We start from the raw sequence: 27,830 nt of genomic DNA on the forward strand, positions 1-27,830 counted from the left end.
GCATTGTGGGATAGAGCGGGACCAGACCGCGGAACTCAAATCCCCTCCCCCAATCTTAGATATAACTATCTCCGTCTGGCGCGCGGGAGAACAAATTTCCTGTCAGCGACGAGAGAAGAAAGAAGCAGAGAAGAAACACGCACGAGGTAAACGGGTCAGATTATATGGGCAAGAGGGTATATTTCATTAGTTCGCCAAGACAGCAACCGGAAAATATTGCTCAGTAGTAAGGAAAAATGAGGCAACATCACCAAACGTTTAAAAAAAACGGTGGCAGATAAAGACACCGGCAACGTTAACGTTCGGTACGGCGTTGCTTTCAGAAAGGTGGTATTCCACCCCGGGCTTCTATTTCCGGTGGTTTTGATGTTCAGAACGGCTTTTGTCGGTGGTTTACCGTAGAATCGTTAGCTATTCTCTTGTCGCTGTTAGGGGAGGGGCTCGCGGTATCTGCCTCGCGCCGACAGCAACGGCCATGGCAGCCTGCGTCGGATGCACGCCCTCCTCACCATAGCAGGTCCTAATAGGCGCAGAGTGGAAAATAGCCTTCCTACCATTGGCCGTTTAGTGTGCCACTCATTCCTGTTTCTCCAATACACTATCGTTTCTTGCAGCTTATTGGCCCGACACTAGCACACTGACTCAGCTGGATGCTCGCGCTGTAGATTACGTCATTGGTAGTCATTTGGGGTCCTAAACATAGAAACAAATGATGGGCTATGATCTAAATCTCCGTCACGGATGTGGCATAAATACTTCCCGTACATTTGAAACATTAACGCGATCCCGGAAGAGCATGCAACCCAGAGCGATATTATTTTGTAGCGCATGCGTGATCGTAAAATACTGCTGAGTCGGCCCAAGTATCGCTCTATTCACTGCCCGCGGTAGATTAATTAAAGTTGTGCAATAAGGGTGATTGTTATGTGGGCACCCGTTTTATTTTCGCAGTATGCATGGAGAGCAGAACATGTAGAGTGCGGTTTCATTCTACACGTAGGATGACTTCGATTATCTAATCGAAGCAAGCTATATACAACGTAGGACTAAATGTTGGTACATGGAGCGTATGAATGTTAAGTTATTTGTGTATTGTAGACGGTTGTTTGCTAACCTCGACAATTGTTACCAGACCTGCATCTAGTCTGTTAAATATCCACTCGACCTACCTATTGCTCTTAACCCATAAACTGGTTTGAAATTGTTGTTATGGGAAAAATATTTTAAATTACTTAGTCATTTACACATGAGATCACCATCCAATGTGAGTTCAGCATATCTGCTGTAAAACACCTCTTTTTTTTATTTAACAGACTAAACTATTGCTCCTTATATAATACAAATCTAGCCACATTTATAGACATGACCCCTGACTTCCCCTTATTAAGTAGTGGGTAGCACCTAGCTATGTGTTTTTTTAAAAGAAAAAATATATATATTTTTTTGTAACAAGTATGAAAAGTATTTGAATGTCTAGACTAGTTCAAGAATTGGGGAAATCACCTAATGCCGGTATTTAAACAGCAAACCTAAGAATAAAGCTTTTTAAACTGTGTTCTGGAGCTGCTTTACTTGTCCCTGATTAATAGTTACATTGAACAAAAACAGAAGCAATGTTACAACACAATAGGGACATTTTTTTATAAAGTAATTTGATTTTCTAGATGTTTGCTGAATCCTAAAATATGATCAGGTAGCAGGTGTTTTGCTTTAGGAAAGGTGGCACCCTCAGCGGCTTGGGCACATGTTTAAAGGTACTAGGGGCTTAACTTCGAAGGGGTAGTTCCCTGCGGCAGTGTGACCATTGTGTATCTCCTTGATGTTAAAGTATAAAAAGAGGACTGCATAAGAATACGTGTCCAAGAATGGCCGAGGGACGGCACGGTGGTGAAGTGATGCACATGATTTATTTTTCACCAACATGTTTTATTCATTACCCTGCATCATGTGCATTCCATGACACCTTTAACGTTTCATGCACTTCGACTTACCTGTTTTTAGTTTGTTTTTATAAAAACGGTCTCTCTCCTGAAGTCTTAGTATGTTGCCATCTTACACTTCTATTTAACATGCATTGACAAACCCATTTGGTCGAACTTATATTTTCAGTTGCAATTCAGAATTTTTTGCTTTGGCAAACAGCTTGTTGTGTTGAATTTGTATGCCAGTCATGGTGAATCCTATCGGTGTCCTCTAGGGCTGAATGCATTTGCTATGGACACCAGCCAGTAGATTGTTATAATTTAGTGATATAGCCTGGGGGCTGCATGCAACCCTCCTGACCTCAACATACGCCCCCCTGGTCAACAGCCACACTGGTCTGCTGTTTCTTGACAACACAATTGTTGACAAATATGTTAAATAAAGAGGCACGAATTTAATTATAATTATTATTTTTTTTTAAATATCTTTATTCGATTTTTCCCCCCCGCATTTTTTCTGTTACAACCAGAGCATTTTAACTGTTACAAAGAATTTTTTCACCCATGTACAGATTTGTTTTTTAGAAAATTATACAAATACAAAAAATAAAATGAATAGGATGTATCATATATTACATGCTTGTCACCTGTGCAAATTTCACAAATAAAAACAAAAGAAGCAAAGAAACATACTTTTAACTCTTTCCACTCCTCCATTGATCAATGGGAAGCCATATCCTACCCCCCAAGGCTCTTGCCTTTCTGCCTTTCCTGTCATATATAGCCCTCTCTAAATTATCTGTAGAAAGTAATCTTGCCATCCAGATCTGGAACGACGGTGCTGATTTCTCTTTCCAAGCTTTTGCAACAATTATCCTAAATACGGCTGTAACCATAAATAGAAATTCTGGATACATGATATTTTCTCCTATACTTATACCCAACATTATCAATTCATCAGTTAGTTTAGTTTTAATTCCCAATGATTTTTCCATAAACTCCTCTATTGCCAGTTTTAAGGTGTATAGTTGCTGGCATTGTGCAAACATGTGTGTGATGTTGGCACCTGTTGCATTGCAGCGTGGACATGTTATTCCAGTGGTTCCCCCCCATTGGGCAATTCTAGCAGGTGTGTGATATAGTAAATAGATTGTTTTATAATGTTGGGTTTGTAGTGTAGCTGAGCATAAAATGGATCGGCCAAGGTCTAATGAGGTTTGCAGATCTTCCGGGCGGGCACTCACTTGTTCGCCCCATTTGTTACTGTATTTCTCTCTGTCGTCTGTTTTATAGACCTGTAACTCAGCATACAACTGCCTAATTGAACACAATAAGCTACTTCCCAAATAGTCCATTATCCTGCAGCTTGTCATCCCTCCTGTTCCCCCCAGTTTTGTGTGAAAGAAACTCCGCAGTTGTAAATATTTAAAGAAGCTATTCCCTGCTATTTTATACTTATACTGTATATCTTGGAACATTAAAAACCCTCCTCCTGTATCCATTAAGTCTCCCAGTTTCTTAATCCCTTTTTCATTCCACTCTTTCATAACTGTGTCCTTGAAAATTTCTAATGGAAGATCCTTATTCATGTAAAGCCTCAGATATCTGTTATATCTTCCCAGCCCCAATTTTTTCTTTACTGCCCTCCAAACTTTGTATATTGCGCTCAGGGTCTTGAATCTTGTGTGTTTGAAGTAGGCATAGTCTACAGTTGTTACTAAGGCATTCTCTGCCGCCTTTCCCAAGAGTGCTTCATAAACATTAGCTGAGCATGCTCTCTCATCCTGTTGGGCACTTCCACCTAGTAAACCTTTAGAATATTGTAGTGCTGACGCCCAATAGTAATATTTAAAATCAGGTGCCTCCCCTCTGTCGTGGTAATGTCAGAAAGCGGTATGCCCTACGTGTCTTCCCCTGTGCCCAAATTAATTTATTTATTGTTGATTCTATTCTATTAAACCATATTCCTTCAAAATATAGTGGAATTGCTCTAAACAGATATAAAAATTTTGGAAAGGTAACCATTTTAATATAATTAATTCGGCCCATAAGAGTCAAGTGTAGGTTATTAACCCTCTCCATGTTACTTTTAACCTTTCCAAGCAGGGGTTCCATATTTATCTCCACTAATTTCTCTAGCTCTGCAGTCACCCTAACTCTCAAATACCTTGCATCCGGAACTACTCTTGTGTCTGCAAATATGGTGTATCTGTTCTGTACCACTTGTGTCTTTCCCCTGTTTATTAGGTACCCGGACACCTCGCCAAACTTCTTTGCCTCCTGTTCTATTTCTTTCAGTGATTCCTCTGGTGTCGGTGTTATGACAGCCACGTCATCTGCATATGCAAATAATTTGTATTCTTTCTCATGCAGTGTAACTGGAGTAATCCCCATATTTTGTGTAAGTCTTCTTAAAAAGGGGTCCAAGTATATCGCAAACAGTAGGGGTGAGGCTGGGCATCCCTGCCTAGTCCCCCGTCTAATCTGTACCGCATTGGAATAGGATCTATTAATACGTATCCGAGCACTGGGATGTTTGTAAAGTGCCTGGATTGCTGTTATGTATCCTCTGCCTATACCAGCCCACTCCAAAGCCTTCCATAGGTATGCCCAGGAGACCCTGTCAAAAGCTTTTTCGGCATCCAGGAAGATAGCCGCGACAGGATCTCCTGAGGCCTCTGCAGCGTCTAGAATAGTGATTAGCTGTCTAGTGTGTTGGGTAGTTCCTTTCCCCGGTATGAAGCCATGTTGTGTAGGAGAAACCACTCTTTCTATTACCTTACTCAATCTATTAGCCAGTGCTTTGGAGAATATTTTTGCATCAGCATTAAGCAGTGTGATCGGCCTATAAGAGCCTGGTTCGGTGGGGGGCTTGTCTTTCTTCAGGATCACTATTATATCCGCACCCGCCCACGACTGAGGGACTATTCTGCCCCCCTGTGCCAAACAACAAATTGTCCAAATATCCTTAGCTAACACATCCCAAAATGTTTTATAAAATTCTACAGGGATCTGGTCTTGACCGGTTGCTTTCCCGGATGGTAAGCTAAATATCGCATCTTTTATCTCCTGGACTGTTAGTTGTGCATCTAGCTTGACCCTTTCTTCTATACTCAACCCTTCCTGTGGACCTTGCCTGAGATATTCCAAGCTTTCTGCCTCTATGTTGTCGTTATTAATGTCTTGCTCGTATAACACCTCATAAAACCTTCTGAATACCTCCTGAATCTCCCCCACTTTATTGACAATTGCCCCTGTACAGTCCTTAATTTCTTTTATCTCACCTGCTGCTAGCGTTTGCCTAGTTCTAACTGCAAGCAAGTGTCCGACCCTCTCATTGAATTCGTAACATTTCTCTTTTTTTGCTAAATAGTTCCTTGCTGTTTTCTGTGCCAGGGTAGCCCCTGTTTCTGCCTTCTGTACTTCCATAGCCACCAGGATCTGATCAATGGGGTCTTGCCTACCTATTGCTTCCACTAGCATTCTTTCCAAACCCATCAGAGTTCTGATCTCCTCTTCCACCTTCTCCTTTTCCTGTTTGCGTCTTACCAGAGTATAACTTAATGTCTCTCCCCTCACCCCTGCTTTAAAGCTGCCCCACACCATGTCTGCTGAAGCGGAATATCTATTCATGTCCCAAAATTGCGTTATCCATTCTTGCATTCTTATAATATACTCCTCCTCCTTCAACAGCCCTCTCTCAAACGTCCATGTTGATTTTATCCTTTCTGTCTTTTGAAGCACTGCTAAGCTTAGGACCAGCGGATTGTGGTCTGACATTATTCTGGGGAGACATTCTATTTTACCTATTCCAACAAGTGAACTAGAGATAAAAAAATAATCCAATCTGGCTATTGTTTGATGTGGAGCTGAATAGAAAGTGCTACCTGTACCTAAAGGGTTAAATTCCGCCCATGCATCCACCAATGCATTATGGTAAGCAAGGTTTTGTACTGCTTTGAGCACCTTCTTTTTCCTCCCTTGATATCTGCCCCCTTCACATTTATTAGGCCGTTCAAGCCATTAATATTAAAATCCCCGCAACAAATCACAGGCTCTGGCCACACTGCTAATTCGTTGTCAATGAATTCGAATAATTCAGGCTCGTCCTCATTTGATCCATACAAAGAGGACAGTGTACATCTTCCTGCGGCGGTTTCTATATCTAACAATAACCATCTCCCATCATGATCCCCCTTTTTCTTTATGATTTTTGCAATACCTTTTCTAGCCAGGACTGCTACCCCCTTGTTTCTCCCCTCTTGTCCCGTATAAGCAAGAACCTCAAATCCCATTTGATCCAAAATAAATTTGTCTTTAACTGCTACATGTGTTTCCTGTAAACAGATTATATCAATTCTCCAATAACGCAGCAATGCAGAAAGCTTCTGTCTTTTCTCCTTATTATTTAAACCACAGATATTGATAGTCATTATCCTAACTGCCATACATTAAGTTTTGCTTTTACCAACACCTCCGCTACTATCATAATTTTAACAAAACATTTTCTTTCTATTTCCTTATATACTTTACAAATCTGCACCGTGTTACACCACCAACCTTCACCAGTGTCTTCCTCCCTTCCACCACCCCCCCCTTTATCCCCCCCCACCCCAACTGCTGCCCCACCCCCCCTGTGACAGGCAAATAGGTCACTCCTGACCTATGCGTGTCCACTGAACGTTGTAGCGTCGCACCCCCTCTCCTCCCCTCTTGCCTAATGCTGTTCTTAACTGTCAGGCTTATAAAATTAACCAGCACTTATACTTCCGTTATATGTGTTTTATGTGCCTACTACTCCCTTTTCCCTGTCTATTTCCTTCTGGCTCCCCCTTGCTCTTTTAGCTCTGCCAGAAATTCCCCTGCTTTTATCTCCGAGAAAAACATTCTTGTGCGACCCGCAGAGATAACCTTTAACTTCGCTGGGAACATTAGATAAGCCTCTGCCCCTTGGGTCTGAAATGCGGTAATCAATTGCCTGAGCCTCCAACGCCTTTCCACTGTCACATGGCAAAAGTCAGGTCTAGCAAAGAATGTTATTCCTTCGACCGTTTTTTTAGAGTCAGGCCTGGCTTTTTCCATTAGTTCTTGCCTTGCCAGGAAGTTGCCAAAAAATACTAGCATGGCCCTTGGGAGAGCCCCTGAACCCTCTTTGTGAGTTTTCCTTGCAAAAAGCGGGAATCTATGGGCTCTCTGCACTTCTTGTTCCCAGTTCCATGGCACCTCTGGGAAGGCCCCCTTTAGTAACTTGATGACAAAGCCTCTGGGGTCTTGCCCCTCCATCCCTTCCTCTATTCCAAGAAGCCTGGCATTGTTGCGCCTCTGGCGATTCTCCAAGTCCTCCACCTTCCATTGTAAGTCCTCCACAATCTTAGTCTGTTCCTCTCTGGATGACTGCCAATCAGTTACCTCATCCTCTAATCTTCCAGTTCTTTCTTCGACTCCGATAACCCTCTCCTCCACTTCCTCAAACTTTTTATTTATTTTCCTGATTGACGCTTGGATTTTTTTAGTATCATGCCTGGCCCTCCGACTTTCAGCCCTAGCCTCCATTTGCATCTGTTTTAATGTGGCGAACATTATATCCAGTTTCCCACCATCATTTTGAGGTTCTTGCTCATCTTCTTTATAAATGTTGGAGGTGGCGGAGTAATCCCATACAAGCTTCCTATGTGTGCCTTTATGTGAGCTCAGGGGGGAGCCTGTCCTTCTGGATGTCATTTTGCGCCTTTTTTGCGTGTCTCTCCCCCTGGAGCTATCACTATCCCCAGAGCTCGAGCATGAGTCTATAGAGTCCCTCTCTTCTTCACTGCTTGCCAGCGTTGATTCAGAGTCTTCAGGGACCGAGAAGAACGCAGTGTCCTCCCCCAGCACAGCGTTATCTTTTTTTTGGGCTTGAGCCTGCTCCTCTCGTATTTCTGCCTCCACCTCTATAAGGGCCTCTAGCATTTGTCCTGTGTTTGACATCCCTACCCCGCCATCAGTCTCTCTCACCTCTTTTAACATGTCCCGGTCATCTTGCCTCCCCTGCACCAGATTGTGCACAACGCCGTCTGCCTGAGCCGCTGCAGGGCGTTCCGCGGGAATCTTGATCTCTGTGATGCCAGGTTGCTTGGCAACACCACCGCTTGCGTCCTCGAGGACGCTTAGACCAGCTCCGACAGGCGGCGTGATTGCCGTGTTTAGCGAGAATGCCATGGCAGCTCCCGACGCCTCTGTGTGAGCTTTAGCACTGAAGACCTCTGACACTGACGGCTGCCGATACACGGTATCATTTTTCCTCTTTTCCGCTGTATCCTGCGTCGCCGGAGTGTTGTTGGCGCCTCGTGGGTCTTTACTTTGACCGAGCCCCTTCTCTTTTTCGCTGGCTTTCTCCAGCTTGCGCATTTGTGCTTTCGTTAACGTGGAGACTGTGGGGGTTGTTCTTCTGCTAGTAAATGGCACTTTTGTTTTCGGGATAGTACCCGTTCTTCCCGCATCTTTCTGGAGTGTCTCTTTGTTTGCTCCACCAGGTATGGGTAGTTGTTGCTGCTGTTTATTCTTGCCGCGGGTCGCCATCTCTGCCATCTCTGCCATAGACATTTTGAGGAACTTGATATATAATAGTTTCGTCTTCCCCAAAATACGTGTGAGGCCAACAACTCCGCCGTGAAGTAATCTCACATAGATATTTCCTGCTTGTTGAATCCAGAATACGGGTTGCATACTGCTTTCATAACTCCATTGGAGCCTGAGTTTGTGCGTAGGTCGGAGAGGGGTCTGAGTGCGACTTACTCCTACAGCGCTTCAGCGGCCATCTTGCCCCTCCAGCGCCCGAATTTAATTATAATTTTAACTAAAATTAAAGGAAGTAATTAAGCTGTAGTTAATCATTGAAATTTATGAACATCTTCATTTTTAAAGACGTTGCAACTGTAAAAATACGACAGTCTCTTCAAATTTCATAAAGTTGAATTTAACATTCAGAAGCCTTTCGTCTTCGTACATTAAATTATATCAGGGCATTGATAATTTTTTTCTTTAAAGTGATAGTTTGCAAAGATTAATTTAGAAACATTCATGCTTCCCCCTCCACCCTGGCAACACTGCAAATAGTGAACTAAGAGGCAAGTCAGTTATGTTTAGCACCTGAGTGGTCAGGGTTCCTACTATACACGGATGACCTTATAGTTGTTTAATGAATAAAACGCAAGAGAAAGTTTCATACAGTGCGCATCCTGATGTCATGTATTTCGAGGTCCTCATATATGTGATATTAAAAAAGAAGGTAAAGTGAAATAAAACAATTGTCTAGGATCACACAATTTGTTCAAGTGGGGCAGCTAGTATTAGTCCCAGGTGTTCTTGCTTCATAAAGTGCAATTCAGCCTTTATATGTACATGCTTTCCTTCCCCTTTATTACAAACCTCACGTCCACCTGCCCTCTATCACATTACAGGCAAACGTTTGGCCCCCTGGAAAATGTTTGTGAGTACCTATGTTTTAATGGATTCCTTTTGAGAACCCTTCATTTGTTGTCCATGGCATTTGACTTGTTTGTTCTGTAAATTGAACCAAAGTGCCTTGCGGAAAACATTTTATTTTGTTGTTATACCCTTAACTGGCCTGGCTCCAGACACACTACGAGGTGATGGGAGACAACTTTGTCTGAGGACAGGCACATTTCTATTCAGGTGACAATGACTAGCTCCCTTAGTGTGCCTATCTAGAGTGAATGCACAAGATACTAGCTGTCAGCCAGCCCAGGCGTGTATTCTACAGAATTGAGGCACAGAATGGTTGTGCAAAAAATGCCCAAGTGGATTCTTCAAACTCTCAATTTAAAAACAAACTTCACCAAAAGATGTATTAAATTGTGATTTTAGAGACCCCAACCCCCAAATCTCTTATCTGCTCCCAATGCCAAAATGACACTTACAATTTATTTTGAGGCAATCCCCATATTGCGCAATGGGAGAGAAGAGCCTTGCAATAGTGAAAAACTAAATTAGCAGTATTTAATTATTAGGACATGTAAAAACACCAGTACACTTAGTACATTTCAAATACACTGCACCCTGCCCATGGGGCTGTTTTGGGCCTATCTTAGGGGTGACTTGCATGTAATAAAAGGAAAGGTTTGGGCCTGGCAAGTAGGTGCACTTGTCAGGTCAAAAGGTCAGTTTAAAACTGCACACACACTGCAGTGGCAGGTCTAAGACTAGTTTACAGAACTACTCATGTGGGTGGCACAATCAGTGCTGCAGGCCCACTAGTAAAATTTGATTTACAGGCCCTGGGCACCACTGCTGTAACTTTACCATGGACTTACTAGTAAAACACATATGTCTATCATGGATAGACTAATCCCAATACAATTTACACTGGGAGCACTTGCACGTTAGCACTGGTCAGAAGTGGTAAAGTGCCCAGAGTCCTAAACCCAGCAAAACAGTCTGAAAAATCCAGCGAAGGTAAAACTTTTTGAGAACTCTGCAAAAAGGGCCTGGTCTAACGGTAATCAGAGGCTGGACTGCTTGGGGAAGCACATTTTTATTCCATTCGCCAGGCTAGCATTGTGGTCTGAAAACCACATGCCTTTTGGGCTATGCACAAGAACAGAATGGTAGTAGTGTTCCCTAATAGGGAGAAACCGCACATCAAAACAAGATTAAATCTGTAATCACAACAGTTGGTAGCATATTAGGTAAATGGTTGCTGTAAGTACAGTGGGGTGCTACACAAACCAAAGACACTCACTATTAAAGTTGAAAACAACCTGCTGTTATGAACATCCAAAAAAGGTTAATAAAGCACACCCTAACTACAATTATACACGGTCTTGACAATCATATATACACGGTCTTGACAATCATATATACACACATACACACACATACACACATACACAGTTAATAATGACCTAAACTGATCCAGAATTCCACCAGGACAAGATGACCAGATCACAATGCTTAAGTGTATAATTTTCTTTTGTTTCCTGTTCTTTTGCAAGGTTATATCCAGACGTGAAATGCAGCCAACACATGTTTCGTCTATACACAGTTAGTACTTAGACTTTCTCAAGGCTGTAGACACAGAATATATATATCTCTATCATCACAAATTGACCAATAAATATTATAAAAAACAACACGTCTGACAGTCAATTAAAATCAAGACGTGAGGAGAACAGTATATACAGTAGTATACTCTCACTACTAACTGAGTATACAAGGAAAATAGGTGGGTTTTGCAAATCGTTTGAAGGGACTGCTCCCTCCTCTGTTATACCATGCCACCATCTAACAAGCGACTGACTGGGGATCATCTGTTCCTTCTCCATGAGGAAGTCATGGCTCTTAGCCAAGGGAACAAACAAGAGGGTTTCAGTGCCAGAAGTGTGGAATGCTTGGCCTGCTACTTTCTGGTTCCCAAAAAGGACAACGGCCTTCGTCCTATTCTAGATCTGTTGACCCTCAACTTCTTTCTCTAGAAGGGGAAATTCAAAATGTGCACGCTGGCCCACTTCTTGTTTGCCCTGGATCCAGGAGATTAGTTGTTAGTGGTGGACTTTCAGGATGCCTACTTTCACATTCCCGTTCTTTCTGCCCACTGGCGATATTTATAGTTTGTGGTATTTTCAGTTCACTATGCTCCTTTTTGCCTTTCCAGTGCCCGTTTGGTGTTCACCAAGGTGATGGCAGTGGTTGTAGCTCATCTGTGGAGATTGTGGTGCCTGTCTTATCCCACCTCAATGACTGGCTATTGAAGTTAGACTTGCCCCAGGCTGTCGTCTCTCACTTCTGGACTATGGCAAACCTCCTGTCAACAGGCCAAAGTCACACCAATTTCCCTGTCATACTCTCCCTTTCATTAGAGCTGTTCTGGACACAGTGCAGCTTTGTGGTTATCCGCCCGAGTGGTGACTCTAGGATATTCAGGCTGATACCAATGCTTCAGCCTCTATACTGTGTTTCGCTGAGGCTGGTGAGCCGTATGACCTCTGGCATCCTGCTTGTGACACATGCCTATTGGCATATGCAGGCTCTGCAGTGGGTGCAACATCAAGGAAATCACTCCTACATGTCCCAGATCTTGGAGGGAACTGTGAAAGACCTGCAGTGGTGGCTAATGAACTGCAATTGTCAGAGGCAGGCCCCTTTCCCTTCCCCAACCAGAACTCGCAATATTGATGGATATCACTCCTGGGATGGGGTGGCCATCTGGGAGATATGAAGGTCTGAGGATTCTGGTCTCCGGCAGAATCCGCACTCCACATCAACCTTCTAGAGGTATGTCAGTTCTGACTGGCTTTGAAGGCCTTTCTACCCCCATCTAGGGAAGACTGGTACAAGTTTTAATGGACAGCACCACCATCATGTGGTACTGCAACAAACAGGGCGGGTCCTGGACCTTTAGTCAAGGGCCCTGCGCCTCCGGACATTGCTGATCAGCAGAGCATATCCCTGATAATTCAACACCTGGCGGGCTCTGAACACCAGAGCAGACTAACTCCGCAGTCGATGCCTAGCGGATGACGAATGGAGTCTTCATCTGGAGGTGGCACATGGTCTTTTTCAGCAGTGGGGAGAGCCTAGCTTAGATCTGTTCGCCTGTCAGACGAGCAGTGTCAGCAGTTTTGTGCGCTGGAGTTTCCCAGGTGGCTCTCGCTCTGAGACTCTCAAATGAAGCTCAGATCTACTGTACACCTTCCCACTCATACCACTTCTGCCCAGAGTTCTCAAGAACATCAGGAACGACTGGGCCCATGTCATTCTTGTGACTTCGGACTGGGCACTGATAGTGTATTCCCAAGCTGTTAAACATGGCCATCGATCCTCCAATCAGGCTACCCCTTCTGGAGGATCTGCTGTTGCTGCAGTAGGGGCGGGTTCTCCACCTGAACCTGTCCACTCTCCGCTGCCCTGCGTGGAGATTGAGCGGTGACAGTTGACAGCCGTTGACCTTGCTCCCGAAGTCTCTAATGTCATTTTGGCTGCAAGGCGTCCTTCCATCAACACTGTATATGCTGGCCGTTGGGGAAAAAATGTCATGGTTTGCAGGAAAAGACGTTGATTCCCCTTTCTTGTCCCCCCTTTGTGAAGCATTACTCTTCATTTTTTTTCCCCTTGCCCAGCTGGGTTCTTGGCACTCTTAAGGGCTATCTATCTGCTCTTTCTGCCTGTTTGCAGCTGCCTGACCAATGCTCCTTGTTCAAGTCCCCTATTCTACATAGGTTATTGAAAGGTCTTGTCCATCTCTTCCCTCCACCATTTCATGCCTCAGTGGGCCCGTAATCTCGTTTTGACTTTTTTTTAATGTGTGCTCCTTTAGAGTCTCTCCATTCTTGTCCTCTCTGGCTAATGACAATCAAAACAGCCTTTTTTGTAGCGATCATATCTGCATGTAGAGAGTTGCAAGCGTGCTTACCTCGGTCTATCTCGCTAAACTGGTGCTTCGCACGAGGGCCTCCTCTCTACCAAAAACGGTCACCCTATTGCCTGTAGGCAAATCACCCTGTCTACCTTTTTAAGCTCCTCCACAACCCTCTAAAGACAAGGAGCGACTTCACTGTTTGGACACAAAAATATTGTTGTCATTCTACTTTAAAAACACACAACAGTTCCGGGTGGATGGTCAACTCTTAGTGGGGTATGTTCATGTGAAGAAGCTTCTGGTTGTGCAGGAATGGACCATTTCTAGATGGGTTGTACTCTGATTCAAAATCTGCTACATGTGGCCAAGAAGCAATCTTCTGAAGGTTTGCAAGCTCATTCCACCAGAGTTAAAACTGCAAGCACTGCATGAGCACACGGAGTTCGATCCTGGATATCTGCCAGGTAGCAACGTGGGCTTCCCTTCACATGTTCACCAAACATTACTGTCTGTTCTGTCAAGATGGGCACTTAGCCCAGTCGGCCCTGCAGGACTTCCTTGTGTGAAATTGATTCGCTGACCCAGCTCCGGGTAGATAATCCAGAAATCCTTATTAGATTTGAAGAACATTCTTTTCCTCACTGAACACTCCATCAGCACCCTCAAGCCCTCCCTTAACTCAGTCCTTTCCTCTACTCTTCATACCCTCCCTCCAACCCGTGCCACTGGCCAGCAGACACCTTCACCCTCGCAAACATCCCAACTACCTCTCGGAGGAGGAAACTCCTCCCATCCAGCATGACTTCCCCCGGTGCCCCCGTCGTCCTGACAGTCGATTTCCTGATTCCCACTGTCTCAGTCAGCACCAATAGACCCATCATCTCTCCTTAATAGAGGAGTAAACAGCAACAACTTAACGCAAGTACCACGATCCTCCCTTTCTTACAAAAAAATTTCTGATGCTCCACTCTGGCATCCTTAACTGCCATTCAGCTGCGAGACATGCCTTTGACATCGCCGCCCTTCTCCTAAGCCATAAAACTGATGTAGCTATCCTAACCGAGTCTTGGCTCAATGAATCTTTGTCTCCTTACCTTGATTTACTGGTCCCGCCAAATAACATGGTTACACTAGATAGACAAATAAACGAAAAGCGGGGAGGCATTGCATGCATCTACCGCTCAGAACTCCATGCAGGCCCCACAAACTCCTCCAGATATCTTGCTCTCTCAATTTGTAACAACACTGCTCAATTATGCAAATTGCACATCTTCTATCACCCAGGCAAGAACGACACCTTTATGGATCTCCTCATGGAAATCGTCACCGCTAAGGTCTCACCCCACTCCAGTGACCTTTTCCTCTGTGATTTTAATCTTCACTGGAAGGACCCCAATAACTCCCAGGTCAACGCTGTCAGTGTTCCTCGCTGACCAATCACTCACCCAGGCCTGCACCCTTCCAACCCACACAAAAGGCTCCACATTGGGTTGGATCATCGCTAAGGCATTGGTGTTCAGGCTGAATTCAATAGATCCATGCGACTGGTCAGGCCACCATGTCGTCACCTTCCTAATACCAGACTACTGCATGAAAAGACCTGGGCAACCGGTGAAGCCGAAATGCTGGCTCAGACACTGAGAACCTTTGCCTTGAGAAGCCGACTGCTTGCTGCGAGAGACCTACAAATCCCCCCCCCCCCATTCTATCTAAGGTCAACGACCTCACAGAGCACTACAACTCGCCAATGTACAACATAATGGATGATCTAGCCTTGATAAAGCTCAAAAGGTCCCAAATCAGACAAAAATCCCTGGTACAGCGGACCCCATAACATCGAAAGTGCTCAATCATTAGTCAAATAAACTAGCTACGTCATCCAAAGACACTTCTAAATCCCTAATAACCTGTGATGAGTTCTCCCTTACAACCACAATTAAATCTCTAGGTAACAAACTTAATGCCACCTCAAACTTCCCTCTTCTTACTAGGACCCCCCCCCCCCCCCCCCCCCCCAAAATCAAGGTCACTGGTCCAACTTCGACTATATGATTACCATTCCATCTCAAATTCTATCCTCCTTAAAACTGAATACCCACTTCAACGACCCTCTCCCTGCCAACTGCCTGGCAGCGACCTCCCTATTCATCATTTCCATTTGGACTGCAATTATCAACTCCTATCAAGGGTCCATACATTACTCCCTGAAAACCTGGCAAGACATCCCCATCCTAAAAAAAAAAACTCTGAATCCGACAATTCCACACCAATTTCCAATATTCCTCTTCTTGTGAAAGTGCTGGAGTAATTTGTTCAGCTACAACTAAGCCAACATATCGCCTAATTCAACTTACTTGATTAATTCCAATCTGGGTTCAGGCCTGGGCAGAGCACTGAAACTACTATTCTTCATTGTTGAGGATGCTCTCCAAGCCCTTGACCAAGGGAAAACCTGTCTCTTTATCCTACTGGATCTTTCCTTGGCATTCAACACAGTCAACTATGTGCAACTTCTTGACCGCCTCTAACACAGGATGGCTCTAGGAGGTACCATCATCAAATGGTTTGGTTCTTTTCTCCAGAACCGCACCCAGATTCCTAGTCATCAGCAAACTGTCTGAGCCTTCACCGATAACAATCTGTCCCTCAAGGCTCTAATGTGTCCCCTACCCGCTTCAATTTCTACCATGAACCTTTAGCTGAAATACTTTGCGCGACCAACATCTCCTTCCACATGTACGCCGATGATACTCAGATCTACATCAAAATCTCTTCTCCAGAGGAGATTACCTATCTGAATGACGCCCTAAAACTTACTGTTCAATGGCTCGCCAACAACCAGCTCAAACCCAATGCCCAAAAACTGAGTTCCTTCTCACCCCCCCTCCTCCCCTGCCCCCATTAAAACTCCAATGACATCCTGTATTGGACTAACTCGATCACAGCACTTAACTGCACACCGACCATAGTGGATTCTGCTAAATCTCTCGGTGTAACTTTGGACCGCAACCTGAATATGCGTGAACACATCAAATCGATGGCCAAAACTGCCAGGTTCCCCCTGAGCTATTTGAGAAAACTAAAGCCCTTCCTTGAAACTGCGGACCTAAAAACCGCAGTTCAGGCGTTCGTTATCTCCCAAATTGAATACGGCTGCTCTATTTTATCTGGCCTACCAAAGACATCCACGGCCCCTCTAAAAGCCTGCCTCAAGGCAGCAGCTAGACTCCTATCGGACTCAAAAAAAATTGACCACATCTGAAGGCCTTGAACTGGCTTCCTCTTGAAGCCAAAATCTAGCTCATGCTGGCCTATATTGCACACAGAGCCTTATACAGAAACTCCCTGGCAATATCTCGCCCAGAAAATCGTGGTATCTGGGGGATTCAGGAACTTCTGGTCCACCAGACTGTGTGCTCCAGCCACCCCGCTTCTGCAAGGAAAAAACATATAACCGAGTGTTCTCTGGGGCCGCACGAAGAATCTGGCGCTTGCTACCGTCCTCCATCAGAAGAATACCTTCTGTCGATCTTCAAAAAGGAAGCTAAAACCTTACTAATGAGCAAATTCCTCCAATAACTCTTTTGTTGCGCTTACCGCCTTTTGTCATGGCTTTGTTTCTGTGCATTATTTTCTGTACTGCTTGGTCCTTTCAGTGTACCAGCTTCTCACTCCTTCAAATGTTCTGCTGGTTCTCTGCATTTTGCGATCATATCTCCCCTCTTATACAACTGCTGGTTTTCTCTTTATCACTGACACGTCGCTCTGCTGATTATGGAACTGTATTGATTATTGTATATAACTCTCGCTTTTGTCCATTTCCTAATCCCCATCCTTATGTTTTGTCTGTGCTTAACCTGTATGTAACATGTTATCCCTGTAAAGCGCTCTGATACCCTAATAATGGGTCACGTTTGCGCTCTATAAAACCTCAAGTAAATAAAAATAAATTGCTTGGGTATCTATTCAAAGGGAAGGAATCTATTGCTAGAAGTCTGTCAGATGAACAAGTTACTTACCTTTGGTAATGCCTTGTCGCGTATAAAAGTGCAGTGGACATTACTTCCGGCGTGAATGAAGCAGGTGTGCAACCTTTACAACGCAACTATTACCACGCAGTGCCTTTACGACGCAACTTTTACAACGCAAACCATTACAACGCATTGCGCTGGGGGGCGCTCCAGGATAGGGAATGTATTTAATACTATCCAACACCTTCCCTACTATCCACGGGGACTGGAGTTGGAATAGTAAATTAAATAAATCACTACCCAGCGCCTAAAAGCACTATGCGTTGTAATGGTATTCGTTGTAAATACCGCTTTGTAAAGGCATGCGATGTAAAAGTATGCGTTGTAACGTCATACATCCATGAAGCACGTTGACCCAAATGAGACCACCTACTGCCGAGCATGGGTACTGCTCAAGAATAATCTTCTATATCCAAACTGATGCCTGGGAAATTCAAAGGTAAGGAATCTGCGGCTAGATATAGTCTCTAAAAGATGAGGCATTGCTGAAATAAGTAACTTATTCATTAGCTGGCACAAGCAGTTGGAAACATCCAAAAATACAGGCTAAATGTGCTTATTCATGAAATAGGGGCACACATTGACAATAGCAAGCATCGGGAAATGGGGAGTTTGGGAAATAAAATAATACTGTCTTCTGGAGTAGAGTGGGTAGATTATCCCATAATGACATATTCATTTTTTAATGCTGATTCAGACAGACAACAATGAAGCATAGTCTGACTTGCAGTCAGTTTTAATGACTCGTTTATGTATTTTTGTACCACAGCACTTACTACACCAACACTCTACAGAACTGACTCCATGGCGCTGTATCATAGCATAGTAAAACATCTGAAGTGCTTCGCTACATTAGTGTGGAAGTTGTAGCCCACACTGTGACTTGCAATTGCAGTGTGAGGGGAAACCCTGTAATGAAGCATGCCACCTCTGATGGGTTAAGATTTTTGTTATATTTAAGGAATTCTTTTTGACATCTTGGGTTTCAAGTAATCCTTTATTTTTTCTTAACCCCAGGCATTTTGTTCTTCTTATAGTGTGAACTTGACCCGAATCTGGTATCGGGAGTGCTTTACATAGCATCAGTTGCATTACATGAGGACACATTCATTTTTTTTGTTAGGCACAGGGAGTTTAAGTGATTTGCCCAGAATCGCAGGATGTTCAGCTTCATTGCCGAGACTCTGACCCAGTTCCCCAGATTCGTAGACGACCGCCCTAGCCGTTGGGCCAACTCCTCTCCCCTTAGACTCAATTGTATCCCATCTTCAGTTCTCAGCTCTTCTCTCTTTGGCGGCTGGCCTCAATACCAGCAGCTATTTCTGGAGAGCTGTTTGGGCCAGTGAGTGCTTCTGAACCTCCTGTGAAGCCATAATCTCCCCTCTCATTGTCTTGCTTAGTGCCAGAATCTTCGTCCACATGGGCACAGATTGGAAAAATGAAATGTTCTGCAGGATTACCTCCTCTGGTGGTGGTAACCATAGCCCCCTGTAGCTTGTTACACCCCCACAGCTCTGGTTGAAATAACAGCAGGAACTGGCTACCCCTGTGCCTGTCCTTGACTCGCATGGTGCCCCCCCGACCCTGAAGGTCAATGATTTGGCACGTCATGCGGTTCGTTTCATGCCGACATTCGAATGCCTGCTGGTTGTCACTACCTTACGGGATCCAACATGGATGGTGGGCGATGATATCCTTGGCCCCCCTGCCCCAGCAGACATGACCATGTGAGGTCACACACAGTGGTAGCGTGTTGGGTTTGCTGGTAGTCAACCAGGAACATATAAATGGCCCCTTGAAGCAGGTGTTGATCATGCTGAGAAATGCAAATGATTTTTTGATGGTCTATATAAATTGCTCGATCTCCCATAGGCATGCAGCCACATAGGTTTCAATTTTGTGAGCCTGCAGGTGCAGTATGCGAAGTACCCTGCCATTCATCTATCAAAATCAGTCTCATTAGCCCACAGGTGGGTATCACTTTAGCTTGGGCAACACCATTTGAGCGGAAGTGCTTCCCAATATTCCGATCTCGGGGTATGTCGAATAGTAGTCTATGATGATTACCATGTTCTACCCATCTAAAAGACTGCCAACTTTCATGCTGGCACATACCCACGATTGTGTGGGTCCTTCTTCTGTGATTACAGCATCAGGTGGCTCCCCTTCCCCGACAGCGTAGCACATCAGTTTCCTATGATGTTTTGTTGGAGCTCATTCATAGAAGAAAACAACACCTTACTTCAAAAGCGATTCTTGGTCTTTACAATCCCCTGGTGTCCCGCGTGGGCCAGCTGCAGGGTCTGAGATATTAGGCAGCTGGGTATCACCAGTCAGTGGTTCCTCAAGAGACGACCTTTGGGGCTTTTTCATCAGCTCATGACACGTTGGGTAAGCCCTCTTAGATTTTCTGGGACACTTTCGTCCGCTGCCCACGTGTGCCTTTAACACCTCACTCTCCATTCGCCACTTCTTTTAGGGCCACCTGAATGCAGTGATCTTGGTTGCTTGCTGCAATTATGTCTTCTTGATGAGTATCTCCTACATTCTTCAGTCTCTTATGCTTGTGTGGGTCCTTCTTCCATGACTACCATAGCAGATGGGTTCGCCCGTGCAATAGCTGGTTGATTTGTGGCATGCTGCACAGGTCCCTTCCCGGGCTGGGCATTCTATGGAGCGGTACAGCCAGAAAATCTACAGGGGCCTTTCACTAGTTTGTGGTTTGGGTGTGCACTTCGATCCTACCACATTGACAGGTTCCACTTTGATGGGTTTGTGTAGAAAGTCCTCTATTTGGAAGGACCTGCCTCTGGATAGTTCTTTTGCCCTGCCCAGTGTCAGTCATTGAGTGGCATGCACAGTACTTAGAGGATGTTTTTTCAATTTGGACAAAGCACAGCCATGTATTATTTGCACCCTTATTTCCTCAGCTTTATTGGTAAGTGCACACGTGCTCGCTAGCTCATTGACCTGTGTGGGGAAAGCGTTGAGATTCCTGCCTAAAAACATTCCTTTTATAGTTTGGGTTTGCCATCGGTTCAAAGTAGGCTATGATTGCTGCAACAATGGTGGTGTCTGTAGGGTGGTTCTGTTGTGGAGAGTGCAGTAGAGTTTGTAGATGCCTGCTCCTGCCAAGCGGAGGAACAGGTCTCTTTTGCGCTCCTGCTCTATGCCTGTGGCTTTGAAATAGAGGTTCAGTCTTTCCACCCAGGTCTTCCTTTTGGGTGTGTGGAGCTGCGGGTCCAAAGATGAAGGTTTCAAGTGCTGATATGCCATTTATACCCTATGCTTTGTAGTGTAGCTCCTATTTTCCCAATAGGCTCTGCGCATTGGAATAATACCTACAGCAGTAAAGGCCTAGGCCAGACGTTAACTAGGTCTACTACTGTCGATACTAGACTTAAGTTTTGGGTTTGCCAGCGTAGCTCAGAGTTCGCTAGAAACTTTCTCGAATGTTCAAGGAAGGAATTAACTCCCCTGATTAGACAAGAAGGGATTTAGTTTCTGACAACCATAGAACATGACAACTTTGCTCTCCCCTAATCAAGAGTCAATCTCGAGAGTCGTGTGAGCACAAGGCAATTATTTTACTCAGTCAGTACGTGCATTCTTAGTCTCATCAGATTGTAGAGAAAAGGAAGAGACGGGCGTGTTCAATAAAAAGGTGTTATTTATTGATCAGTCTCTTTTCTCGTACAAGAGAAATGGATCGATATTATTGCAATACTTATAGTTAAGTAAAGTGCATACATTAAAAGCAATAGTATAAAATAATACTGTAAAAACATTGATATGGTTTCTGAGCCATATGATGTTTAAAATGATTAAAATATATTTACATACACATATACATTTGACTAAACGTACTCAACTGGTGTTTCTAAATACGCCTACCCCGTGTACCTGACCTAAGTCTAATGCGTGGGCGGGAATAGAAAGTTACAGTTTAAGTTAAGTTTGTTTTCGCCAAGTGAATAACTAAAGAATTCTCTGTGAGGGGTTATTCAGTTCTGTACCTGGAAGTTAGGATGAATGAGGAATGGTATCTCTTTCTCTGCTCTCGATATTCCAGGCTGCCTGCGAGGGCGGCCCAGAAGCGCCGGTGCTGGGTCTCTCGGCTTGAGATAGCAGCGCGTCTCTCAGCGCGTCAGGACGGCGGGGCTGCTGCCAGCGGGGTCTGCTTCTGCTCTCGGCTTCGGCAAGTATGGCTGCTCCGTCTTGTCACCACGCGTGTGTTTTGCATAGGGCAAGATCGGCAATATTTATACCTTAAAGGTGCCGAGATTGACGTAAGGATGGACATAGATACGTCAATAAAGATGTCATACGACTTGCTCGTTAGCACATTCTTTACTAAAGTTCTCTGTGAAATCAAAACAATGGCCGCACGGATTTTCCAGGTTGTCATAGGTTTGATTTGTTATGAGAACGTCGTATGCCTTATCAGGGGCTGGAGGAATGTCGCTTGTCTAATTAGATCTCAAGCGTTATGACCTAATCAGATAACACGTTCCTGTGCCGTAGTGTGACTGCGTCAGATAACGGTATCTGCATCATGGGGGCTTTTCTTGCCTCATGGGCTGATTGTTAGTTAACTTGATAGTTAGTTTAACCAGAATAGGGTCAGGAATAGGGGGACTGATTCAGAACCTATAGGAATACATGACAGCTTGGTCTTATTCTGTTTGAAGCGTGACTTTGCATCTGGTTATTTACGGACTGTATGTCGCCTTTGGCGTGTATTTCTGGTGCTGGTCGTGCAGGCTGTAGTTGTCATGTGTGCCGAGTGTCTTTCCACGTCCTGCAGCTCCTCTGGTGGGTGAGCTGTGCTTGACTGTTATCCTCCTGTGCTTTTGTCTCGGGCTGGGGCTCCTCTCAGGGCCCTGCTGGATGCTTCTAGGATGTGACCTCAATTGCCCCTCCTGGCTGCTTGCCCGTTCAAAGCTGGGCCCCCTCTGTAGGGCTTAGTTGGGCTCTTTCTCCACATTTTCCTTTTTTGTTTTCTGATCTTGACACTGTAATGCAGGATGCAGCGCACTCTTGCACTCTTCTGCTGGGTAGATTGCCCTGACTGGCTGAGTGAGTGAAGCAGGGTGTGTTTTCTGGTGGTTGGCAAGGGCTGGCGTGCTTACCTCATGGTGCAAGGGAGGCCTTGCACCAGCGTGGCCTTCTGTTTCTGCTACAACACTAGATTTTCTTTCTGTGCACAGAGTGCGGGCAATAAGGCCTGCTGACATCCCTCACTGTGGCATCACAGCATTGATATAGGTTGTGTAGCGCAGGTCTGCCAACACAGCTGTCTGGCTCCTCATCGCCTGTGTAGGGTGAGGAAACCTACACAAACCGTTCACGGTGGGGGGGGTCCATTACTGCTCTTGTACCCGGTGGCCTTTTATTCATCCCCTGCATGTCACATCTGGGTGCAAACAAGATTGCCTCTCTAGATAGGGGAATAATACCAATATCCCCTTCCCAGTGGACAACTCTGTGCTCCAGGAATGACTTGCACTACACTACATCGGCAACCAAAAGGCAAAATGTAGGTGGCGTCTTATACCTGCAGTCGTATCCTGTGCTGATTCAATATTTTTGTTGGTGTTGACTTTCGTAACGCCTGAATAAGCATGGGGTTATGCTGTTGGGAAGTGTTATGGTTTGAGTTGAGTGTGAGATGAGGATTAGAGACTACGGGCATTTTAGCTTTGTGTATTAAGTTAGATTTAGTTGTTGAATGAGTAGATGTCCTCACACACTTTCTCAAGTCCAGTATGTACAGCATTGTTGCAAGACAATTCATAAAAACTAGCCGGAAGTTACTTACTCTCTTGTGACCTAAGCGATACAAAAGGGGATGATGGACGGAGCGTTTGAGCAAATCACTCACCCCCAGTCAACTGATCTGGGTTCAATCCATCACCATTCTTTAGCTCACTCCGCCAAGCCAGTTCAGACATGGCCATATGAATATCAGTCTGACCCTGTGCCTCATGGGAACAGTCCAGCCCGAACTGCCAAAGCCATGTCATCCCTGGACCCGGAAACCAGTATCCTGGGACCGGTTTCTGGGATTTCAGCCGTCATCAGCCAGGCTAGCTTGAATCCAGTGGCAAAGTGAGCAAGGGACTCTGGTCTGAGCATACCCTGCCAACAGGGTGAACAAAGCGATACAAAAGGGGATGATTGACGGAACGTTTGAGCAAATCAAACACTCACCCCCAGTCAACTGATCTGGGTTCAATCCATCACCATTCTTTAGCTCACTCCGCCACCACAGTTCAGACATGGCCATATGCAAATCAGTCTGACCCTGTGCCTCATTTGTTTTATTGGTTCAGATGCTCCGTGCATTACCACCCCTTTTGCTTACTGCTCTTGTGACCTAGACTGACCTTCCTCTTGGTGAGGTATACTGCATTGTGTGCAATATCCATCCGCTTATTGTGACCATATACAGAAGTGCAGATTACACAACTGAAATACTGTTGAGGAAAATTGTGTTCTTTAAGGCAAATTGTGGTTGATATAATTAATTTCCTTTTTTTTTTCTCCCCAGCCGCAACTGTTGCACTGAAATCTTCTCACAATGGCTCGTACCAAGCAGACTGCTCGAAAATCCACTGGTGGCAAAGCACCAAGGAAACAGCTTGCCACAAAAGCAGCAAGGAAGAGTGCTCCCTCTACTGGTGGGGTGAAGAAACCCCATCGTTACAGGTCGAGAGTTCAAAGAAAATTATTTTTCTTAGTCTGAGCATGCTAAAGGCATTACCTATCTCAATGTAGCTAGAGTTAGATTTCAAACAGTGTTGAGCGTGGGGTTGAACATATTGTACAAAGGTTGTTTGTAACACAAGGATGAATCCCAAACATGTCATACCTTTTAATTTGTCCGACATACTCTCCCTTCCTATGAGACACTTATTAGTTTTTAGTGGGTATTACTTCTGTTGAGCCTCTTGGTTTTCCCTCACCTCATCATTCGCATCCGTTATTAGACCCGGAAATAAATTACTGTTTGTTTATTTGCTCCACAAGAAGTAGTAGGGTGAGGTCTGGGGACTGACAAGTAGTGAAGAACTTAAAAACAATTTTTTAAAACCTTCCATTTGTGAAGACCTATTGCTATTTGGAAAGAATACGAGTCTGCTTGTAACTTGAGTGTTTTCTAGCCACACATCGTGCTTTTGCAGTGTATGCCTTTTAGCAAGTAGCAAACTGACCTTTCTCTTTCATCCCAGGCCTGGAACTGTGGCTCTGCGAGAAATTCGAAGGTACCAGAAGTCGACTGAGCTGCTGATACGCAAGCTTCCTTTCCAGCGTCTTGTCCGTGAAATTGCTCAGGATTTCAAGACCGATTTGCGGTTCCAGAGTGCTGCCATCGGGGCCTTGCAGGTGCTCCTCTCTTTCCTAACCCTTGGCTTGCATATGTTTCTCTTATTTCCATCATGTCCAGTCATGATAATCTAAATGACAAAAAAATGAGTATGTGTGGTGATTTGGAATCTTTCCCAAATATTTTAGGGCGGATTCAGGAATAGCTAACTGTTTCAGTCAGCAGTTTGGAGCAAACTAGCACTGTAAGCCTCGTTTTCCATATACAAGGTATTTAAAGGGCAGTTGCCATGAGCACCTCCTAACAGAGGTGCTGTATGCATGAGTGACCCCATTTAATTTAAATGTTTTTTTTTGTGTTGAACCGAAGTTTACGTGGGATACCTGTGCCAATAAATGCTGGGTCATTTGGGACTCTGCCATGGCCTGCTGTACCTTCAATAAATTGTCTAGTTGATGCTAGAAAATGCAAATGTTAACTGACCTCTTCCTAACTCGCTGAATGATGCAGAGCCTGACTCTTCTTGAGACCAGTCTAGTACTTTTAAACACAAAAGTTATACTGGAAACAAAAAAATAAACATCTTTGGCTCGAAGCAGTAGATAAGACGTTTACCTGAACAAAATTGCGATGATGGAGATGTTAATGGGTTTTTATATATTTTTTTTATATGTTGGTAGTACACCATCTAATATCATAATATAGTTCTAGTGAAAAGCTGTACTAAAACCACGTGCAGTTGCATCTTAATGCAGAAATCATGTGCTGTATTGGAAACATTGGAAGGCAAATGCTAATTTGCTGTTGAGCGAAATGCTGTTTCAGGTAATCTGTTTTAACATGAATGTTGTCTGTTAACTTGAAATTTATAGGCAAATATTGCTCACTTGCAAGGAACGCGTTTTAGTTTGAGTTTCAGCTAACGTGTTGTCTGTGTTGGACCTATTCAGTGCTATTCTGTATTGTGCGGTTTAGTGGGTGGCAATCTCCCAAAAAGTGAAATTTTTTCCAACCATCTTTTGGTTCCCTTATCAGTATCCAAAAGTAAGATTTGCTGATAATCCACATGATTGCTCACAGTGTGACTTTTAGGAGTCCATTTCAACATCCAAGATCCTGCATGTTAAGAAGTTGGGAGCAAAAAAACATGCAAATTATAATGCCTCAGTGAATTATTGAATTACCAGACAAAGCAACAAGAAAATGCCCTCTAATCGTTTTTTAATTTTTTTATACAGGAGGCCAGCGAAGCATATTTGGTGGGCCTATTTGAGGACACCAACCTGTGTGCTATTCATGCCAAGCGTGTCACCATCATGCCCAAGGATATCCAGCTGGCACGTCGGATCCGTGGAGAGCGCGCCTAGGCTGCAGTGCAGTATGTCTGCCTTAACCTAATGTAGACGTCTGCTTTTTAATACTTTCTTGCTGTAGTAATTTAGGAGAAGCGTGTAGTACAATGTAGTGGTGCTGAGGGAGAACGGACATATCCCTAATCACAAACATACATTTTAAAATCCTATCCTTTTGAGGCTTACAAGCTTTTTTTTTTTCCATGTATAATCACAATGCAAAAAGAGAAATTAAATCCTTTTTATTTTTTTTGTATAGCTTACGACCATGGTGACGGACTGCTAATTTCTTTTCCCCTTGGTGTGTAAATGCTTTGTAGTGGATGCCATTGGGTTATTTGTGTTCCTCCGTTTTCAGTTTCTTGTACATCCGACATGTTATGTTCTTGTTTTATAATATTTCAGTTGTGTTCTCTATTTGAATCAGAGGATTGCAATTTTAAAAGTTTTCTCGTATCAAAGTGTTAATAAATACTTGTTCAAAAAAGCAAACTGTCTAGCTTATCTTATTTGTGAGTCTTTAGCAAATCTTTTGTCATTGGCATGCTTTGAGCTTTTCTGAAGATGCTTCTGGAAAGATCTACTCCTCGATCTGTATTCCAGAATTTATTTGGTCTGTGCCGCATAGTTGAATATCTGCTTGGGAGGGAGTGGGAGTAAGACATTGTTAGGTGGAGAAGGGAACGTGGACTGGTACTAAAGGGTTGTGGGTGAGGTGGTTGGCAAGGCATTGAGAGATACATAGAGACAACTCCAGGAAGAGTAGCCCAATCTGAACTGCTAAATGATAAGTTACTGTGGTCCCGCTCTGCTGCTTTTGACGCATAGTCAAATAGTTTTATATATAGTTAGTCCTCTTTAGAAACGCATGGTTGAACGCAAACCAACTCCTCAAAAGCATGTACTACAACTTGGAGCAAAAGGTATTTTAGCACTCATTGCAATTTGACTTTATGGGTAATCTTTGCATTTATTGTGGAAGAATTATTTAGGTTGTATATCTTAAGTAGAAAAACTGTGACCATATTAGCAAGTCTTTGCAATTTTCCCAGTTGATCTTAGTTAAAATTCTAATTTAAAAAACTTTATTCGGTATGTGTAAAACGACCATAAAAGTGTACATAAATGAAAATCTGATTGCATTACACATGAATGTTATCAAATTGTAAAAGATAATACAAGGTGACACTTGATGTACCACGTGGATCCAAAGTCAATCTTGTTTAAAATACACTTAAAAATATTTTTAAAGGGGTGCAGTCTCCATTTAAAATCCTTGTAGGGTCATCACTGAGTCGGTACAACAATACTTTTGTGTATATTGCATTTGTAATAAAAAAGTGCTACATTAAGACAAACCCTAGCATCATTTAGTTCGGACAAGTATTTAAGGCAGCAATATGTGATTCATTGCCATACACAAGCAAAAGTGGTTTTAAGTAGTGACTTTTAAAACCAGAATAAAAACCACAGAACAGCATAAAGTGCACAGTGCTTTGCTTACTCTGACCATCACATGGGCAAAAGGTTGGATCCAGAGGACACCTTTTCATGTAGGGGAAGGCAACTAGATGGTGGGCAATTCCTAGTTACATTGGCATCTTTTTACATTTACAAAACTTTTCTCTGCTGGTATAGAAGCCCGTCAGGTGCGCATTATTTACATGAAGTATCCTGGGCTGTTGCTGTATTTGGGATATAGAAGCAAGAGGTCACACATGATCCCTGGGAGTGGCTTCAGTCATAGCGCCACGACCTGTGGCTTCTCAGTGTTAACGCTAGATGACGCTGTACTAGCCCTTGGTAAGTTGGTAGTTGTAGTTGATACTAGTACCCTGT

The 27,830-nt window shown here is 44.0% G+C and overlaps 1 protein-coding gene across 1 annotated transcript; it reads left to right on the forward strand.

Annotated features, from left to right (window-relative positions):
* Nucleotides 1-26,483, forward strand: LOC144781986 (histone H3.3A). Its single transcript, XM_078661086.1, has 4 exons — nt 1-146; nt 23,863-24,020; nt 24,545-24,698; nt 25,878-26,483. Exons 2-4 carry the CDS (start codon nt 23,893-23,895, stop codon nt 26,004-26,006), a joined length of 411 nt encoding a protein of 136 aa, XP_078517212.1. The 5' UTR covers nt 1-146; nt 23,863-23,892; the 3' UTR covers nt 26,007-26,483.
* Nucleotides 26,484-27,830: the final 1,347 nt, after the last annotated feature.

Source organism: Lissotriton helveticus, chromosome 9, assembly GCF_964261635.1.
Source record: "Lissotriton helveticus chromosome 9, aLisHel1.1, whole genome shotgun sequence".
NCBI classification, from domain to species: domain Eukaryota; kingdom Metazoa; phylum Chordata; class Amphibia; order Caudata; family Salamandridae; genus Lissotriton; species Lissotriton helveticus.

Coding starts and splice junctions, on each gene's coding strand:
- LOC144781986 (XM_078661086.1), top strand. CDS start 23,893: ATGGCTCGTACCAAGCAGACTGCTCGAAAATCCACTGGTGGCAAAGCA. Junction 24,021..24,544: donor AAGAAACCCCATCGTTACAG/GTCGAGAGTTCA, acceptor CTTTCATCCCAG/GCCTGGAACTGTGGCTCTGC. Junction 24,699..25,877: donor CTGCCATCGGGGCCTTGCAG/GTGCTCCTCTCT, acceptor TTTTTTATACAG/GAGGCCAGCGAAGCATATTT.